Genomic DNA, 21,631 nt, shown 5'->3' with positions numbered 1-21,631 from the left:
TACGCAATTGCGACAAGATTGAACACTAAAGAAGCATCGCAGTTCGATCACGCGGATGTGGAATTGGACACCACGGCACGATGCACAGCCTCCTCGGTTTCCAGATGCGAACTGCGGATCGTTAGAAACTGCCGCGAACTCGAAACAATTTCCAGATGTTTTTACATAGTGGCCGGGGAGAGATTGTGCTATAAGCGCGAAATCTTTCCGCTCACGCGAAGCAACGTAACGTATGGTGGGGTTAAAGTGATCATCGTTATAGACGAACAAATTATTGTTTACTACTTCGGATTCGGTGACCCTTTAAAATTTCTTTGAATTTGTTTAGAAATTGTAATCGTAATTGATTGGTCTGGTGAGAAGAGTGCAAAAAAATAGTCGAGAAAGAAAAGAAAAATGTACGTGACAACTATGATGCTAACGTTGTGCAAAACAGGAAACTTAAGTTTTCAGGAAAAAGTGATAAATGACAAAAAATCACATAATAAGTTTAAATTTTTTTTATAATTTTTTATAATAAATTTAAAATAAATACCAACATGATATCATATCATTTGTATAACAAGAATATAACCGATCTTTTGAACCATGTCCCATTTTCCGTTCCTATATAGAAATAAATACAATAACGGTATTTATCAAAGTATGAAATGCTCTTAGATCTTTTCGGAGTGTTCGACAGATCAATCTTTCCAGTCCGCAAAAAAAAGGCTCCAAAATTCATATTTTCTAAACAGGTTATACTATTATGCTGGATTCTTATAGAATTTATAAAGGATGTCATGATTTCTTAAGGCTTGAAATCATTCGAAAAGGCATTGGTCTATGAGTAATTTTTGCGGGTTTTTTTTTTTTTGAAATGTATGGGAAGCGCACTCTTGCCCTACGTTACTTTATAAAACGGAGCTAAGCTACGGTTGGAGCTCTCAAATCGGCATACACAAACGCGCCACCCCGGGACGACGACTTCGGTCGGTTTTGCGCGTCGTGCGTCAGCTTTTTTTTGCGATGCCTTCTCCGGAGGTTCCAGTGTCGTTTCCACTGCAGCCTTGCGGGAGCCTTGGAAAAAAGGAAGCAGCTATTCCTTAAGCAGTCACTGCATTGCACTAGATTTTCACGCACACAAACACATCTAGAGCCATCGCACAATCTGTCAATCGTATGGCGAAGAATGTGCTATAGCAGCACATTTTGTGAACAGATTTACTTCACTCAGTAGAATTCGGTGTCGATTTGGTTGGCGAATCGCAGCCTGCAACCGCATGACTGGACTGATACAGGATTAAAATCACACACATTGCACACCGCGGGAATAGTTACGACACGACGCTGCGAGCAGTGACCGACTAATACTGACCGGGTTCGCCAATTCACTCCGGATACTACGGCGGACCAGGGAGAACAACGGCTTCGGCGGCTGCTTCTGCGCACAACACACGGCATACCATCAACGTGCGTAGTTTGTGTTTGTATGGTTTGTGTCCATTGTGTGAAATGTATGAATTCAAAATAAACAATGCAGTTTGAATTTTAATACTTTGTTGACGGGCGTTTTTTTCCCAAAACTAGCTGCTGTCACCGGGGCCAGCCGCTCCGGTAACGAACGACCGATCGAAACGGATACGACGAAACGAACGAAATACCCGAACGCTCGACTATGCAATGGTATGCGTGCAACGTACATGTCCGTCTTTCCGTCCTCAACGTTGAGTCAAAAACAGACGAAGATCTTCGTCTCCCGTCAACAAGGTGTTAAGTAAACGCAGCAAGCCTTTCCTTTCCAATTAAATTTTCTATTAACACAATGTGACGCATTGCAATTCGTCAACTTATCGTAACTAACTGAGAGGAAAACTATATCAACACCTTTTACCAAATTGTGGTTAAAAGTTGCTCGAGCAGCGCTTCAGATTCACTTTGCTTCTTCTCTAGAACAGCTTTGTCTGCAAAAATACTTTCACAAAATCATACGAACTACGATTCCAAAACTACAATACTGTCAAAAGTGGTCAATTGTCTGATGTGCTGATAATTTCATATACGCTAAAAAACCACAATCCAAAATAATTATAAAATAAAATAAAAAAATCGTTACCTTCAGAATGAAGTAGGTGACTGTTTGAACACTTTGAACCGATATCATAAAATGGTAGTATAAGCCATACAGTTGACTTTCACAGTTCCACTAATGCCTCATTGCTTGAATGGTTTATTCCTTTCTGACACGCTCTGAAACCAAGGTCCTGCGAGAGGTCGTCGAACTAGAATGGTCACTGGCTCTTAAAAAGCCTTAGGGAATGCGTGTTATTCAAATTGGTTAATTTTTTTCCGAATAGTATTAGACCGACGTTGGAGAGAACAAATTTTTATCGCCATTGAACCTATCAGAGCAGCAGACTAACAGCCGGCTGTTAATCCCAAGGTTCTTAATTACTCGAATAAATTACAAAAAAAAGTAATAAAATGTCATGTTAAAATCCAATTCAGTACGTCTAATTAAAAGTCCAAATGGCGTCATAAACGCTCTTCGTGCAAACAGCATGTGCTTTATTGAGGCGCAGCCACAACGCCACAATACATCATCTTCGCCTTGGATAGGATGCTCGTTGTGCAATCAAGCGCGTACGACAGGCAGACATACAAGTGGATGATGTTTAAAAATGGATATAAAATGACGACATCATCCCAGGCTCCCTGGAGCCTCATCTCCTTCCGCACCGGTGACGCGGAAGCAAACGTGCGAAACTGTGCATCATCGATTGGAAGGATGTTTCGTTGCGTGATGCCACGATCGTGGTCAAGCCTCGCTTCAAATACTGTCTGTCGTAGTTGGTCAAGGGAAACGAGGAATCGTTCACTCCGGTTGCAAACTCCGAGTGTACGCAACCGGCCGGGTATGACCTTCGCGATCTAGAACTCCGTGACGAATGGAGCAACAAGGAGCGCGAGAAATATCGGCCACCGGTCAATTTATTTCATATCATCTGGTTTAAATTCCACCACCACTGGCCCCTTTCGCCCCTCTTGGCCGGCGACTTCATCTGCTTCAGATCAGTGGCAGAACGCAAATGGCAGCTTCTTGCGCTCGCCAGCGTTTGCTGAACAACTTATCACGCATATCCGTCCACCCACAGACTTCTGATAACTACGATCGCCGTCGTTGCGGTTCTGAAGACGACTCTAGCCGGCTTTAAACAAACAGAACCGTAGACGATGTGGTCTGCTCAGACATGTGCAAAAAAACAGAAAAAGAACCACGGAGCGATATGAAGCGAGCTGAACTTATACTTACCAGTGGCGCAGTTGACGAACCAAGCACACATAAAACACACCCGGTTGTTAGTTATGATTAAAATTTCTATTTTACATAGTCGACGATACAGTTTACGTACGTTCTAAGTGTCATCTAACGCTGATGGCGTACCGCTAGCGGGCTAAATAGTGTTAAGTTATCATCCCGTCTCAACTAAACTTAGTTGTTCTTTCGACTGGCTATACGGGTTTACTTTTGTTTCCCCCCTCGGCGGTGTAAAAACATGGCCAGTAGGGCTTCGGAGACATTACACACGCATCCGTCGGGCCGAAACGTCAGTGTCATTAGAAAGTATAAATTAATAAAATTATTCCAACATCAATCGTGCAACACTGGCTCCGCAAATCTATTGATGTGCATCATTCAACGACATTCGATCACTTTCTAGCGCGGGTTCCGTCGTTGAACCAGGCTTCCAATAGCGTAAAAACCCTGTTCTAAAAGCGTCTCCTCCTCTACTCGGCTTGCCTATCTGCTAAAATAAATAAATTTCGTCTCCACCGAAACCCGGCCGGCGAGCTGGCCGAGGTCCGGCCGGTTGGCCAAATGTAAAACAAACTCTAATCTATCGACCACAACCCCACCCTTCATTCGTGGTCTGGCGCGGCTGACCTTACACGCACCCTTGGCATAAGGTTCCTTGCGTTTGTTTTTCTTTATCGTTCCGTATTTGGCACTCCTCGGTGCAAATACACAAACACGCAGACACATGCGTGCTGCCAAGGGTCGAAGGGAAGTGAAGTGTTTACTCCACCCTCCCCACGGTCCGCGGAACCGGATGCCGGAAAGCTTTCCTCAGAGCGCCCCTAACCCCGAACCTTTGACCTGTTTTCTGTTCACTTCCACTTTCGCTACTATTTTATCGTTTGACTGGCGACGACGTTTCGTGCTACTCGAGAGTATTTTGCTCCTTTCCATAGGTTTCTTAGGTCCTTCCTACCTTCGCGCTACGGACACTACAATCTTGCTAGTGCTACATTTTTCACCGCACGCCTGTCTACTGTAACCGTATACGTTAGTTTGCTAATGGACGTTAAATATAAACTGGGGGTTTGAAAAGTGATTTCGCTTACTCAACCCCCGACGCGGAATGTATGAAACAGTTTGTAGTATTTGCCATCGACTCGACCTGTCGCAGTGTCGAGAGGTGTGCAGCATAGAAAAATAATGGAATATAAAACGCGTGCATCTACTACGTCCCGGTTCCTAAACGACTCCTCCCTCCCGTTAGTGTCGGTTTGGTGGCGCATCAGAGTAGGACCTTTATTTACAAACTAATAAGAGCGCACCTTCCGCACAAACTAGTCGATTCGGGTCGTGGGCGGAACGCGGCTACCCTTGACGGACGCTTCTTATCCTCTTTCCCCCTGCCACGGCGGCCATTTCCGGATGCCGGGTGATGTCGGGTTTATTCGACGCTTCGGCGACCTTCGAACTTCTATGTCCGCGACCAGTGTCCACCGGTGATGCGGCTCGTCCTACTCCGTTGCTTCGGGACGACGATGGCGGCTGGGGCGGGGGCGACGGCGGCGACGACGGGTGCAACCGACAGGACGTGGTTGTAGGCTGGCGCCGGGCATCCTGTTGGGGGAGGGGGGGGAGGAAGAAACTCACATTACAAACAGCGCTGCCAATAGTGCTGGAAAGTGTTTCCATTTCCAGTGTTTTCGTGCCGTGTCGTGCTTCAAAGTGGTTCCGCTCGGAGGACATAAATAAATGACCGCTATCGAACGCGCCATCGAGAATGGCATTTAGAAGAACAAAATTATGAACACCCACCACTAAAGGGGGAAGTAAGTGGCCTAGCCGGATAAATTATTCAACCCCTTTGGTGCGGGTGGAACGATTTTCCACCGCGTAGGTGGAGTTTTTTGTTTAACGTTTTAAAAGCTATTTTCGTTCGTCAACAACCGGTATCGATGGTAGCATATGAACGAGAACTAATATGCACTGATGAAATAAAATCGATTTGATTGACGCCGAGGTTATTTGCTTGTTATGTTGTTTCGCGCTGTTGGCGTTAATTTAGGTTGCGTTTGTGTGCTTCCTCCCGGTGGTCGTTTGTACTACCAGAGTTGAGTTGGATAATTAAAACGAAAATATTATGCAAAACCTATCTGTTGACGATGAAAATAAACATTGTTTTTTTAAATATCACCGGTAATTAAACGGTGACAAAACAAATAATTCTTGATTCGATCGTATTATTCTCGAACCACCATAAAATGGGAATACATCAATACCATTATTTAGTTGAATTTAAGAAAAAATGGAAATACAACCTTATTGTTTCATCGAACCTTACTGTCTCTCTTTAAATCGATACATTTTTGAAGTTCTGATGTAAATCTGGTTAAAATGTTCATAGTTCTTCAACGGTCATATCGACATGCTTTGTCTTTGACGCACTAGACCGTTATACTTAAAAGATTATTTGTGGACTCATATCTAAGTTTTTAGCACACTTTAGAACTATTTTCAAACACAAAATTAGATTCATTAATAGTTTAATTCAGCTGCATACTTACGGCAAACGGAACACCGATCCTCATCGCTACCATCTCCGCAACCGTCCCGTCCGGAGCAAACTATGGCGGTCGAGCGGCACCGTCCATTTCCACACCTCATCGGGCAGTAGTTGCGTCCACGTGCCGTCGGACCGCTCAGCAGCTTCACGAAGAAGTTCGGCACGGCCCGGGATCCGCAGAGGTGCGGCGGTTCGTCGCTGCCATCCCGGCACGACACGATGGCGTTGCAGAACTCATACTCCGGCAGACACTCGCCGCTGCGGCACATGAACGTGTGCTCCGGACATTTGCGCGACTTGCGGAAATCGCAACCAACCTCATCCTCGCCGTGCGGACACTGTGCCTTGCCGTCGCAGATTCCGGCCCGTGAAATGCACCGGCCGCTCGTTTCGCACCGGAACGACAGCTCCGGGCAGCTGGTGGTCGATCCCAGCAGCGTGCCGTTCGATTTCACCGCGAAGTTGCACTCCTCGTCCGATGCGTCGCTGCAGTCCGGTCGGCCGTCGCACACGAAGAACCAGCTGATGCAGATTCCACTCGAGCGACACTGTTGGAAGAGGCCAAGGGGAAGTAGTTTGATTTTATTGATGGGCAAGACAGGGCCATATAAAGGCTAGACACCTACCTGGAACGTTCCTCGCGAGCATCCGGTGTTGGTAGCCCGGCAGGAGTCGTCCGGCTGGCGGAAGGAACAATCGCACCGTCCCTCGTCACTGCAATAGCTGTAGGGATCGGCCAGCTGGCACTGTTCACTGGTTGCACAAGCAAGTCCGAGCGAAACGGGTCCATCTCCCAAGTCGACGCGTGTGCGAATTCCTACCAATATGTGGAGATATTAATTCAATCGGTTTAAAAAAAGGAAGCTAAAGCAGTTTGGACAAACAAAACGGGCTTACGTCTGCTCTTTTTAATTTTAAAATGTTGTTGGGAGTGTTCTTTTTTACTTTTTTTTTTTTAATTTTATACGTGTATTCAACGGAAATTTTAAACTCCAACCACCTTGGGTAAAGTAAACAGCTTTGTTGTACGTACCTTGATGCTTAGTTCGTGTATCTGCCGCACTCGTCGTGGCCGTTGAAAAGGGATTGATCGTAGTTCGTCTCGTTCGCCGCGTGGTGCTTGGTGGCGCTGACGTCGTTGTGGTGAACTCGATACCTACGTTTGAAAAAATAACGGACATTTAGTTCCGAAGGATTTAATTTCGTGAGTACACTGCATACCACGTGTTGTTGCCGTGGTGGTAGCTTCAGCCGCGAGCACCGATGCCACCGTCGTCGAGAGTGGAGCTTCCGGTTCCATGGCCGTCGTACGGCTTGCCAGTCGGACCAACGTTTCGGTGGTGGTGCGGAGCGGTCCGGAGTCTGCGATTTCATTCTCGCGCGGTTCCGCCCGCACTTCGTCCTCCTCCACTATCAGCTCGTCCTCGTCGAACAGCTTCGAGTCCTGGCGGCGCAGCTGCACGTCGTGGTACTGCTGTAGGAACTCGGTCGTGGTCATCTCCTTGCCATCGTTCGCCAATTCTTCCTCCTGCTCTTCCGATTGCTCGGCGGAGGAAGCGGTCGTTGTGTCGTCGTACCGTTCGGGACGCTCCGATCCGAGCTCGGTGGTTGTTTCCTGTAGCAACGAGGCGGCCTGCTGTGTATTACCCTCCGAAGCGGTGGTACGGTCGTACTCCACAATTTCTACCTCGTTTTCCGTCTCGTTTGGCTCCGAGTGGTCCGATTCGAACTCGGTAGTTGTGGGTGAGTCATTTGAGGCCATTGCTTCCGGCTCACCACGCACCGTTGTCCCATCGCTGTCCGAAGTCACCTCGATCGACGTCAGAGTGGTGGCGTCCTTGCCGAATGGGTCGAGCTCGTGCTCCTGTGTGGTGATGGCCTCGGCAATCTCTCCGGCCCATGCGGCCGCCGTCGTCGTCGAGAGGGCATCCTCCAGCTCCTGCTGCTTGAACTGCTCCTCGACGTCCTTCTCCAGGTTCACGTACTGTTCGGTGTTTTCGTACTGCTCCATACCGTTCCGTGTCGTCCCGTCGGTCGCCGCTTCCTGGTCCCGCTCCGTGGAGTATCCGGGTGAGGTGATTTCAATGAAGTCCGTCGTGCTGATACCGTCCTCGTCCGACGCCGACGGTTGGTACTCGGTCGTAATGTGACCCTCGGCCGCACTCATCTGCTCGTCGGCCATCGCGCCATCCCGAAGCACCAAGTTCTCCACCACAATCACGTCGTCCTCGGTGGTGGTCGACATGCGGTCGATCGAGCCCTCCTGCTGCTCCTTCTCCTCCTCCGCCGGACTCTGCTGCTGAGGCTTGGCGAACCCGGGCAGCTCCGGCTCCGTCACACTCTCCGTCACACAGGTCGGTCCGTTCTGGCGCGCCGGAGACGTGCACTGGCAGCGACCGAACAGGTTCGGGATTAGGAAGTCGCAGTGACTTTCCCTGTCCCACATACGGCAGTGCGCGTGGCTGTAGCACACCGTGCCGGGTTGGGCCGCTATGAAAACATCGAGAGAGAAAAAACAGTTCACATCAACGGTCGAATGGGGTAGGAAGGGTTCGCATTTGTCATCGGGCACCGGTTTAATTTATGTACATCGACGCGATTTTCGATTTCCGGCTTGCGCACCGGTGCGGCAGAGGTCTCCCGAACGCCGGGAAACCGATACCCACGGGCCGGTCGGTGCAGCGACAAGCATTTTCGATTAAAATATTAGAACCCAGCCACGGTTGAGTTGGCGTGCTAATAAATGGATGCATTTTTATGGCGGTGCGAAACGATCTAGGACTGTGGTAGGGCCCAGCAAGGGACGAACGAGGGGAATGAAAGTGTGCTGGGCCATGACGCCATCGCCGGGTTTTTGGTTTTTTGGTTTGCCGTGGATTTTATTCATTCGCGGTCGGCGGAAATTGAAAGCGGAAGCTAATTCCATCGATTAGACTATTCCCGTCAATTGAAAATCAAAAGTAGCTTGATAGATTACTTTCAATGGGGAGATTAAACTTTAAAGTGTTTGATAATAGGTTTATCATACGAGATAAAATTAAAGGTAGTGAAAATTTAAAGGCAAACTGATTGTACATACAATTGTTAGATTTATACTCACTTAGGTTAAAAAGAAATGGTTCTAAAGTCTAAATAAAACATCTATTAATTGAATTTAAATTGTCAATAAAACATCACTTCACTTTTATGATGATGAAGTCACATTTTCGAATAAGTCAGGGCGAATTAATTTCATGCAAAAAAGTTCGAGCTTACCAACAATTTCATGTTAAACATTTAGTAAAACTCGAAATTTTTATCTTTCCCAAATTTTCACCTCATACAGATGAAAAAAGTACAAGTTGATAAATGAACAAGAAAATTGCCCAATAAAAATATCTATAGAACTACGCTGCAGAAGTGTAAAAATAAAGTCAAATTTCAAGAGAAAGCAATGTCTTAACACAACTACATAAAATGTTTATATATTAGAATAAAAAATATGACGAGGTTTCAGCCTATATAAATATCTTGGTTGTAATTTTACGCTATATAAGATACATTTTTAAAGGTTTGATATTTAAGATTCAAAGCTTCAGAATCTCCACAATCTCTGTCATGTTCTCCTCGAAAGAAAATATTCATTGCAAGTAATATTTATCCAACGGGATAATGCGCTTTCTCTTGGCTTCCGACTGACAAGTGTTTTATCAGAGATCGCATTCAAAATTCCCCATCGGAACACAAAACAATTGTCGATGACCGTCCACTACAAGCGCAGCATATAATGCTCCAAGATGACATCACATCGTTAGCTCCCTGACAGCACACTCGTCCCCCCGGGGGAGCTAACCTTGCCTGTTGACCTACATAATCGGTACCATTCCCAGGAGGTCTACCGTTCTTATGGGTTGAAAACACACACAATTCGCACGCCACATAACGATGAAGCCGATGGTCCGAAGTCGTACGCAATCCCAATTGCAGACACCACTCGACGACTCCCAGGCCCGTTGCGGTGAAATTATGTCACTCGTCGGCCGGTGTTTATTCCACTGACATAAATCGAGTGCTGCAAAACCTCGGGGACCCGGAAACGCTTTACGTACCATCTACCCCGGACGTGCGGTGTAAGCACCCGTCACTCTTCTCTTATTTACAACCGTGCAAGTTCTTCTTGTGGTACGAACTCCTTTCCCTCTGCACCGGGCCGGAAATCCGCTGCATGTTGGCACGCGGGAGTCATTGAGAAATTGCATTCATTCAGCGAAGGAACATGCAGCGTGCAACGTGAGCCACGCAGAGATTGCTGAGATTAGGGCAGATAAGTTTCCATAACCGCATTCACCACGGTATCTTTCTCCCCATCCCCAGGGGGTAAGTGGTCATTTGGCACCGTTTACATTGTAATCGCGGGAAAGGAAGTGCACTGACACCAGTGGCATGTCATAAATTAGCGAGCTCTTTATTAAAACCAACATGTTTTCTACCTCATTCTGCAATGACCGACATGTTTATACCCTCACGGATCATATTTCGTCGACATGTGTTTCATCCAAAAAATGAATCACCGCGATCTTTAACATCATTTTTTCAAGCAAACAGACTCTTACCGAGTCGGGCAAAGGAAAATAATATTGGATCCCGCCGAGAAAAAAACCCACACCAACGATCGGTGATAAATAGGCCTAGTCCAGCGTATCGACTTCGTACCGTCGGCTTTCCGATGCACTTATTGACGTTCGACACGCCACGATTACCACCGTTGTCAGCTCCCATTTGGCATATGAGATGAGGGTCATTTTTCTTCCCTCCAAACGAACCACCAGGCTGGCAGGGTGCTTAAGGCGTTAATTACCATATCACGATCGGGTGGCTCCTTTCATACTTTCATACGGAAAAATCATGCGTGACCGTCGATCGTGAAAAAGAGCCTGGTTTACACTACAACATACGAAGCAAAGGCGTTTACCTTAGTGCGTCAACTTGACCCTTGAAAATATTTTCAATCTTTAAACAGTATTTGAAAAGTCGTTCATCACGTTTTTTTATTGTATTAAAATTGTTTCTTCTCCTTCACGATTTCGAAGTTTCAAACCAGCGCTCTTCAAACCCGTTTTGAAGATAAAATATGGTGTCAAAAATTGATCTCATCTTGCTAATTTAAAACTTTTTCACCACAAGTTTTCGAACATTAAGTATCCTGAAATATTCCTTAAAAAATATGTAATTTTGAACATCTTTTTAAAGATTTATAGTAACATTGAATAATTAAAAAATAATACAGACTTTGAAAGCAATAGTGTACGATTCATCGCCATTTGAAAACTATAAACATCTTCATTACGAAAACGTCATCAATGTCATCAAATAGATGCGACAAATTTACCCTTACAGTAAAATTGGGCATATTCTGTCTAAATCTCATCGATAGGTGATTTAAAATCCGATAAAACAAGAACAGTACGACCTGGACAAACAACGCCTGCGTTTTGGAAATATCGCCACAGACGTTGGGGAAAAGTGGCGCGACAGTACATTCAGTGTAGATCCCACACTATGGCCACCGCCAATGGTCTCTTGGCACGATCTGATCCAATTTCGATACGCATCTAACGCATCCGCGTCGCACACAATTACTCCCAGTGTCATCGCTAACGAGCGGGCATAATCGTAAAGTCAAACGATCACGGCTGCTGCAATCGGCGGCGGCGGAAAACGATGCGAACCGGTCAAATAAGGAATATCGCCAGCAAAACCAAACCAAGCCACGCGGGATGCACTTGCGGCCTGACCTTGATTCCTGGTGGCTGATCTGGCGCGCAAAGAAAGGCACCTTCGCCAGCATAGGCCAGCAGCCCGCTTTCCACGGGTTACGCCCGCAGGCTTCCTTCACAGGACGGACGGGCGTTGATAAATGGCAGCTAAATCGTCCCATTCGTCCCCCCAAACAAGGAGCATAATTCGTGTTTGTTATGCAAATTGGCGCGGAAAGGCCGTGCGTCTTCTGTGCACGCGAAAATCGGAACCCGCCACCGGGGCCCACGTGGGTGCGAAAAGCCTCTTTCCCTGACGGAGGGGGGAGGGGAGACAACAGCGAGCCATCTGCCTTCCCATTTTGTGAACGTGTCGCTGGGAAGGTCTGGTCGGGGAAAGATAAAAATTAACCCAGATTTGGGTTTGTTTGTTGCGATGGCAGTTCGCACTTTTATTCATGCATGCTTTATGCTGAATGCGATTGTGGAGACCGCGGGATGAAAAATCGTGGCAAAACAAAAAGAAAATAATCGAGGACAGCAAAGAGCGGAGGAGCAGATGAGAACTATCGCACATCGCGGGCGGCCTTTTGTATTTCTTTCCTGGCGTGGCTTTTTTTTGTCTTAATGCGAACGATGGTTTTCCATTTCACACACATAAGTGGGTTCGCGTTTGGGTTTTTGTTTTTTACGCTCAGAAACGGACGATGGAAATTATGGCACAATTTTAGGCCTTCAGGAATGGAAAGAATCGGTGCGGCATCTTTGTTTGAAGAAAGACTAGACTAAAACTACTCGAGCGGGAGGAAATAAACGGCAAGAACGATGAAAAGCAGGTACACTAGGCATGACCACGGGCGTTTTTGTAGGGAAATGAAAATAAAAAGATAGCTCTTGAGGTACCTCAATCGTCTTTCTCAAACAGAGTCGAGCTAAACCGTGGTTAATGCACGTGTTCGCGCCGGTTTTCCTATCGCCATTGGTCACACACCGCGGTGTCCCTAAAGAGCTGGTTCGGTTCGCTCGGCCACACCACAAAGCGCGAAGCAAATTTTGAAGACTTTATTAGCGGGCTGTTATTAAAACATTTGTCCACCCTTTACCGACCCATTTCACTTTTCTTTTCGCATTATGCTCGACCCTTTCTCCCGGCGTGGCGACAATTGTCCGACCAATCTCTTGTCGGTTGGTCCCCGGCCGCAGTACGGGTGTACTACGGGCCGACGGGCACTTAATGTTGAACAAATTTTCTCCCCATCCCGCTAGATTGGATGCAACAAATCGCCTTCATAATGAGCGAACCGCGGACCGTGACTGTCGTTTTCTGACGAGTTTGTAGCCTTTCTTTACTTACGAATCTTACGGCGAGGGAAAAGGGGGGGAACGAGTGATTGGGCCTTTTGTTGTCCGACCGGGTGCAATGGTGTTGCTGTGCTAATAACACTCTGACACACTTATGCGCGTAATGCATGGGGATACGCGTTTATTGCCGGGATTGGCCTCTGAAGTCCAGAAGACAAATTATAAAGAAAATAAACATTTACCTTTAACCCTCAAAAGTACCGTGTATTTATACAAAGACAACCATGTGATAAATCTGGATGGAGGACTTTTAAGCTTGTATTTTTAAATAAGAGTGTATAAATTAAAAGTTGTTTCAGCATTTTACAAAATAGAGGACAAATAGTTTTGTCTCAATCTTACACAAACAGCTAAACATAGAAAAAGATAACAATTTTATCTCTAAGTTAAAAGAGTAATAACTAGACGTCAAAATAAAATTAATATACAGCTAGACAAAACTAAGCATGATAAAGTTTTCTCAAATCTGACTAAAAAGTTTGTTAGTGTGTGCCAAATTTACTATACATGTGTATATATCTTTTTAATAGCTAAAGGGACGTTGAAAAAGTAGAAAATTAAATCATCAAAACACAAATTGAAAAAAAGCACTAGAAATTACTGTTACTTTTTTAACAAATTAAACAATAGATACACTAACTTGTTAAGTAAATGTACTTAAGTACATTTTTGTTCTAGTTTTATTATTTTTAAATTATAAATCAGACCATGTTTGGCACATATCATGTAGGCAAACCATTTCCAACCACTTTATAATCATTCAATAATTAAATATGATAACCTGGGTAGGTTTGTATTATTCGAAATAAATGATAAAATTTTAATTCAATTATGCAAGAAGGACTAGGGACTAGACAAGATTAAATTTTGGCAAATGATTACACTTCGCTCAAACTACAGATTGAATGAGTTTGTTGCTTACGTTGAAGTCACTTGTATAGCAATACACCCTTATCTAATCTAATTGTAATCTGCAGCAAAAACAGAAAACTATTACAGAAATATTATTCCGGGCGAATTTGCGAACTTTTTGCCGGAAGATCAAACTTCTCGTCCGGAACCATGTTTACTGCATTAACATTTGGTTGTGGTCATCGGGGGGCAAACGCGATGACACTCTTATTGGCTGTCGTCACAATCCGCTCATTATCCGAACCGATGCCGACGGTGCTCGTTACCGTCGATGATATTCTTTTGTTCGACATTCTCATCCGCTTCGGCGTGGAATTCCGGAATGGCCGGATCAAAATGGCCAAAGTTATGTGATTTAGCTACCAACGGAGCGTATCTTGCGTGCTCGGGCAAATCCTGCCCAGTGTTATTCCCAGGAGGAAAATATGCTAAAGATGTAGCTCTCAGTTCGGTTGTGCGTTGAACGGATTCCGATACCGCAGGATATGGCGTTGGGGGCCAATTAACATCCCATCCCGGCGCGCGCTACGCTCCACAAAAGGGCTCTCGGTGTAAAAATAATCAAAACGGCTAAAGAGGGTCACTTTTGGAGGAAACAAATCCATAACTATCGAGTCCGGCTGGCGGTTCGCATTAAGGCGAGGCGGACTAAACGGCAAAGCGGGAGGAAAATGATTTTGTTGATTTTGTGTGGATGGGTTTCCGCACGTGGCCTTTTCCCCCCAGGAGTCTGCGTCCACCTGGTCCAGCTGATTGGTGCAGCTAAGAGGTGGCCCTAAGTGGACTGCAAGTGAACCGCCGCAACGGGACCGTGTCCGGGTTTGGATAATTGGAACCGGATTTTCGTCAATTTTCGCCGTTTTACGTTTTTGTAAATTTCTTCGCCAGCGCCCTAAATGTGTCCGCGGGCCGGAGCTACTTCGTTCGGATTATGCTGGATAAGGAAAGGGTGTTAAATGGCTTTGAAATTTATCCCTTGCTTGCTCTCCTTCTATCTTAGTTTCTCTCTTCCGTTGGACGTCTTATAAAACACCTTGAAATTTGAAGTATGCATCGCTTCTGCCTTCGCCGAGCCACAAGAAACAGTACAAGATGCTGCATAATTGAACCGAAGACGGGCTCCGTAATCGAATATCCGCTCCGTTTTGTTCGGACGGTAGGAAACAATGCCACGCCGCATCCAAGCACCCCGGTCCGGGATTGAAATTGTTCGCAGCAGAAGGGTTTGTTTTTCCAGAAAAAGGACGGGTGGAATGGCGGTGGCATTTGTTGTTGATGGGCGTTTGTTGAATTATGTAATTTTCGTGATCATTACCGCCTTATAATGGAGCACTTTTGCCTCGATGCCTCTGGTTTAGGTATCTTCTTTTCTTTCCCTCTCTCTCTCTCTTTTTAGGGACCCCGCGGGCCGACGGGATGGATTGTTGCAGGCGAGGCGTTTCTGGGATGGGATGGAATGCAACGCTGCGGTTGATTGGAAACCACGCCGGTGGGATGGTATGTTTTTTGATTATTATTTTTCTACCCCGTTCTGAACCGAGGGCACCATTTCGAAGGCACTTCGGGGGGGTTGGGAGGTGGTTCTGCCTTCCTTTTTCCTTCTCCCCACCACGGGCCGAAGTTCCTTAGGGCAGGAACCTGGACCTGGAAGCGGAGACTCCCGGGAGTCAGCGCGCCAGGAAGTGGGCACTCGGTGGAAAGCGCTACGGCTTCGGGGGCATGAAGTTCAAGTTCACGAGCAGGCCGCCCTGCAGCCGAGGAGAGATTCTTGACCCGTTTGAACCGAGATTACATTAGCATAGAGATTATTGTACAATTTACGTGCCAGGGATTGGTTTTCGTGAGTAAAGCGTGCTGCATAAACGTGTGTTGGAATTGAATTCGAGTGCTACGTAATAAAATAAGGCACATTGGTAGTAGTCTATTATTACGTGCCTGCCGACTTTGGCGGTCGGTTATGCAGCGAGCTTTGATAACGAGTAAAACGAGTATTTTAGGTGAACTGAATGTATAGCTTAACATCAATTGGACGCAGGTTTTGATGGTTGGTTTTCAAACTGTACAAACCAATAACGGGGGTTAGAATGTATCATATAGTAGCAAAGTAAAATTTTTATGTAAATATTCTCCAGTAGCAATTTAATTCGTTTCATAAAGAATATTATGCCACCATTTTATTTTAAAAAGATTTGAATGATCATATTTTGTTACGGTTTTTAGATTGTATCATTCTGTTGTATTTGGTTGATGGAAAACGAGAGGAAAAAACATGTTCCGGCACACCCAAATCAATGCTCGTTATGTTGACTAAAATATGTAAAAATAGTGTTTACACATGAAAATACGGGCCTGCATGATACCGAAAATTTAACGATGGACATTAAATTCCCGAAGCTGAGCATAATTAGAACGTTAGAACGTTTTACATTATCAACAAGTAGAGCATGTAGATTGACTAGAACAGCTGAAATGGGAAATTTGAAGGTAAAATAAAATAAAATGCTCATTCTCAATTTCAATACGATCTGGCAAATTGGGTTGCAAAAGTTAAGCCACGCTAATATATGAATATGTCAACGTTTTTAATAAGTTATTAAACTATCTTCAAATAGATTAGACTACACACAATTCTAATGACAGATCATTACTTATTTTTATATATTAGAGGGTTTATCGGTTATCAATATCAAAAAATACTTTATTTCGTAAATATTGATAAACATTCAATAAAGGTATAAGCATAACATACGTCAGCCAAACGAACCTTGGCATCGCACCAACTGTAGCGACGTCAGTGATGTTTTTTTCCAGGTCATGACACACCTGGCAGTTTGGCAATTATTGTTTCATAAAAATTTTGCACTACATTTTCCTCGAAGGTTCGCTTTCGCACGGTACAACCTGCTTTTTTTTCTCGGGTGTTATTTTCCCGCGCGTGAATGGAGCAATCGAGATCGAATCAAGAATTTCTCCGATTTCGGTGCGTACGGTGGCCGTGAAAGTGGTTTGCAAAATTTCTCCACCGTGCAGAAAGGCCAAACAAAAGCTCCCATCCGGTGATGGGGTTCACTTTCCATCCCGGTTCGTGGCTGCTTAATCACAGGAGTTAGGCAATGCGTATCCTGTTTGTGTTTAGGTGAAAAATGAAAACGTTCGTTTGAAAAAGGAAAACTTTCACTGAGCTCCTACCCCCCCTCCCGGGACCAGCTGTGGGAGATCGTAACGGGAGGCTCGGGATTATGTGGCGGGCCTTCCTGCTCGAGAGAGAGAGGATTTTCCGAAACGAAGCAAAGGGAAGACAAAAATAAAGGCCGTAAAATCGGTGTAAGGAAGATGCTTCGATCGCGGCTTGTATCGTTTCCATTAATGTAGTAGTCTTTTGTGACTTCCGCGGGTGCGCTTAAAATTAACGCCCCATCAAAAAGCTAACCAACGTGTGCTACACCTTTAACCACATTGGAAAACGAGCGATCCGTATGATTATAACTATACGTCGTGACCCGTTCGAGCGCGATGGGGAGTATTATTCGTTTTAAATTGGTCGAAAAATTAGCATGAGTGAAATCGAGCAAACAGCCACTTGGTCAACCGTGCGTTTCTTCTCTATTTATCCGTGAGAAGCCGCGATATGTGTGCGTTTTTGAAATGCTTCACTGCATCAATATGCTTCCGCTCGCCGGGTTTGATGATGATAATTGCGAAATGTGAGCCTCAACCGGTGGGAAAACGGAGCAACATCATCGGCACGCCACGCCGGCCGGGAAGCTGGCAAATCGTTCGTTTGCAAAGCAATCGCATTTGTCAACCCGAGGGGAGGTTGGTGCTCCAAATACCTAATGGCATAGATTCGTCTCCCCTCTCACCCTCGCCAATCGATAATAGCTCGCGAACGACGGGGTGGTATCGCATCTTCCAGCCGTCCCACCAGCAGCCAGGAGTCATCTTCCACGAACACATAAACCAAGCGGCTGATTCAGCATCAAACTCATGTGGTGTCTGTGTGGGACTACGATGTTCATTATTATTTCGGTAAAATAGCACTAATCGTCCAACCATTACTGTCGCTGGGACCGCGTCGTAAGTTTCTCTCCACCGAAGGGTGTGGACCGCACCCCACCGGACCCTCGAGTGAAACAAAACATACCCCCCCGTCGACGCAGTGAGGAAAATTGGACCAATCTGTTACCCGGTTACCCGGCTGGTCAGCGAGCAAAACTTCACTACAACGCACTTCTGGCCAGTAGGTACGGAACCGACGTCAGCTGTCAGAGCGGAGCATACGGGCGGAGCGCAGAAGCTCTGTTGTCACTCGTCGAATGGCTGTCGGGAGCATTGCCATCCATTAGACCACTTGATGGACGTTTGCGTGGTGATTTTTATTTATCTTTCCTCGCGTTCCCTTCCGCGTTTCGCTTAGAGATCCGGAGCGCGCGCGCTGTTAAATTACGCATAACGTTCGGCAGGCGCAAAATCGGTAGCAACGGCGAGATAGCAGGCCATGTGTTGCATGCGTTTCGGTTTGTGGGTGCCCTTTTATCTTTCCAAATGTTTCATATAAACTTTCAACTCCAAAACACGCAACCAGAAGACCGCACCGTGGGCACACCGTGAACTCTAAATCGTCGGTCAGACTTTACGTTTCCTGCCAGCCAGCATCGCCCCCGGTGGGCACTCATATGCTAAATTGGTCTTCCTTGGTCGCTTGGGGGCTTGGACGAAGAGGAAAATTAGAGAGAAGATCATTGCGGGTGTGTTTTTGTGTGTATGTGCGTGTTCAAATAACCAGATAAGGCTTAATCACGCATCCAAGCGTTATTAGTGCCAACTGGAGGTCAGCTTCCCGTCACCATCGTTTGAGTGGTTTTTCCAGGTCAGAAAACTCCAACAGCGCCCTTCCCTGGGTTGGCATTGACTGACCGATATATACATATTTATTGGATAGAAGTTTTCCCGCATGCCGGAAACATCCCTTCTCGTTTGATGGTGTCTTCCTCGAACACTTGCGAGGCAATATCTTAGCCGATAAAAGCCATTGTTCGGGATTCGAGCTCATTAGCTGTCCAAAGACCAATCGATGGACGGCGGACACAAACACACCGGGAGATAATCTTGGGTGGAAAGGTCATTAGCGAATCGAAGCCGTTAACCGGACCAGCTATTAACGAGTACTCAGGACTTTTGTGATGGTCGGAATCTTAAGAGGGAGTCGTTGGGATGACATGTTGCGAGGAGCTATGATGGTTCTGGGAGTTTTATACTATTTACAAGGCACTTCAATCCTCTGTAAGAGAACTTAGATGCTTCATTCATAGTATTAGTCAACCGGAACAAAATGAAACGTATAAGCAATGAGTTAAAACGTCTCACGTTTCATAAACAAGATCGATGTAGGTGTTAGTTTTAAATGAATTGAACGTTAACATTGGAAAGGTGATTATTCTAACACGACCCGTACTTCAAGAGACATTAATCAGGATGTCTTCCTTGGGCAATAACCATCTCCTCACGTTACATAGAAAAGGGAAAAATTGAGAGGGGATAGTTTAACATCTCCGAGTCTGACGATAATGTTCTCGGTAAGTGAAACATAAACCCTAACAACTGTAAATCCATTGAATTTAACGACATCCATCAATACTCGCCAATTCGTTTGGTTTCAACTACTTCCATTCGTTCTTCCCATCGAATGATTCTATCCCCGTTTTGCTTAGCACGATTCCAGCGGGAACATATCGGTAGGCATAAACGTTGCGATTGTTCTGTCAGTCAGCTCCCCTTGTCATACTTATCAAAACGTTTTGCGAACGATCATCCGTCCCGGCCCGACGTGCTGCTGCCTTTCGCCATCCAGCAATCCGTCAAACCTTTCGCGGAATTGAATCTCGCTGTGCTGTGCGACCTGAAACAATTGCAGCGTTCCTGGTAAAGATGGGCGCTCGTGAGTGTCGTGATTATCCATTTTGGAGCGCGGCTAACGTGCCTCGGTGGCCATTTTGCGTCGGCATTAGCTCGCTGTCAATCAGATTCGATTCCAAACGGTAGTTTCGAAACGCATCCGTGGTTTGTCCCAGTACCGTTAACTGTTATTAATAGACGTGCGATGGACAGTTTATGCTGTTTTACAGCCGTCACAGGTTAAGCGTATGTTTTCAGCTGACCAAGACTGGTAGCATGTTAATATATTGTACCGATGTGGGAAACAACATGTTTCATACACTACGAACATTGACATCATGTAGTTTTCTGTTCTAGAACATAATTTAATCTCATATTAGTGAGTCCTATTTACCACCAACAGGTTTCGATTCACCTTAACTCTCATTGCCTCGGGGCAATAAAATAATATGAGGGAGCGCATCAGATTGCATGCACGATGCGTTTCCATTTGCAATTCGATAGCTCTTTTCATCCTTTCGCTCAGCTTTCCGCCATGCTCTTCGTCCGCAAAACGTGATCGTGCGGCGCAGAAATTCGCCTCACCTCGATCTGAGGTCGCGTATGGAAAAAGCACCTTCCACGAACGAGGCCAAGTCAGTGAAAAGCGGGCGGCAGCAACACACTGACTGCATTGGCTCTGGCCGTCGTTCCGTGCCGATCGTGCCGACAGTTTTTAAAAACTGAAGACCAAATTCGAAGCGAATCGAATACCGTAACCTGAAGAGCTAACGGTCGTTGTAAACCACGTGTGATCGAGTGAGGTTTTATTTAAAGGAATTAAAAAACAAATGGGTAATTTGAGAGATTTCTGGAACTCTCTGAGGCATTAAATCCGGTGTGTGGATGTTTTTTTTTTTTGCTGTTGAGGACTAGCCCGGTGGGAGACTTACGCGAGAGACAGGTATGTTTACGGAACTGCAGGAATCCACCGTCGCACTGACAGCGGCCTTCGATGCAGCTGCTGTTCGCCACACGCATCGAGCACTGCTCGGACAGGCTACACTCACTTTCGAGCAGTTGTGCTAGAGAGGGAAAGGTAGAGAGAGAAATCGGGAAAACATAGAAGATGGGAAGAAAATTAATTAAACGACGTCGATGTAGGTCTAGGCGGCATTTGATTCGCATCATTCAAATGTCCAGCCCAGGAGCGCCGGGATTTTCCCAGGCTCCACTTGGCGGGCATTCAAATGATCCCGCCCGCGGGGAGACCGCTTCCGATACTTACACGGCAGGCAGGTGGACTCGTTCAGCCGCACGTAGAACGGGCTGCACTCGCAGACGCCCTCCAGGGTGCAGTAGCTGCCCTTGACGCTGTCCGAGCAGTCCATATCGTGCTGGCAGGTGTCGCCCAGCAGCAGTCCGTACGCCATCGTCACGCCTATCATTAGCTGGAGTAGGAAGAAGAGCCGAGAGGGAAGAGAGATGATGAGCGAAATGGCTACGATGGAGGAAAACGCTAGCGAAAGGTCGACCGTGACGCTGAGGCTCGGTATATCCCACGAGCTAATGAATCAAATTAGGATCCGATAGCGGCTGTTCATTCATGCGATCCTACAAATGATCGATAATTTCTGTCGAAGGAGTGCATCACGAGCGCACCACCCTGTTAGCGTTAGCTGGAACACATGACCTTCATTAGTGATCGTGTTGATGTTGTTGTTTGGTGGTCCAAGTCGAGTTTGGTACGGAAATGTAGGCTACATGCCAACTCCTCCATTTCAACAGAGGAACATGCAAGCCTGTCGTGGTCCTAAGACTAGGGATTAACCGTCTTAACAGGCACACGTGTGGACATGCATGCGGATGCCGCGATTGTATCTATGTTCCTTCCTCCTCGATCGGGAA

The 21,631-nt window shown here is 46.0% G+C and overlaps 1 protein-coding gene across 1 annotated transcript; it reads right to left on the bottom strand.

Annotated features, from left to right (window-relative positions):
- Positions 1-4,751: 4,751 nt before the first annotated feature.
- Positions 4,752-21,168, bottom strand: LOC131281424 (uncharacterized). The gene is made up of 6 exons (XM_058310755.1): positions 21,012-21,168; positions 20,677-20,808; positions 7,065-8,330; positions 6,467-6,657; positions 5,842-6,388; positions 4,752-4,894 (listed from the first exon to the last, which is right to left on the bottom strand). Exons 1-6 carry the CDS (start codon positions 21,154-21,156, stop codon positions 4,752-4,754), a joined length of 2,424 nt encoding a protein of 807 aa, XP_058166738.1. The 5' UTR covers positions 21,157-21,168.
- Positions 21,169-21,631: the final 463 nt, after the last annotated feature.

This window comes from Anopheles ziemanni, chromosome 2 (assembly GCF_943734765.1).
Source record: "Anopheles ziemanni chromosome 2, idAnoZiCoDA_A2_x.2, whole genome shotgun sequence".
In the NCBI taxonomy this organism is placed as follows: Eukaryota; Metazoa; Arthropoda; class Insecta; order Diptera; family Culicidae; genus Anopheles; species Anopheles ziemanni.
Note: the sequence above shows the minus strand (reverse complement) of the source record. Positions and strands in the feature narration are given on the sequence as shown.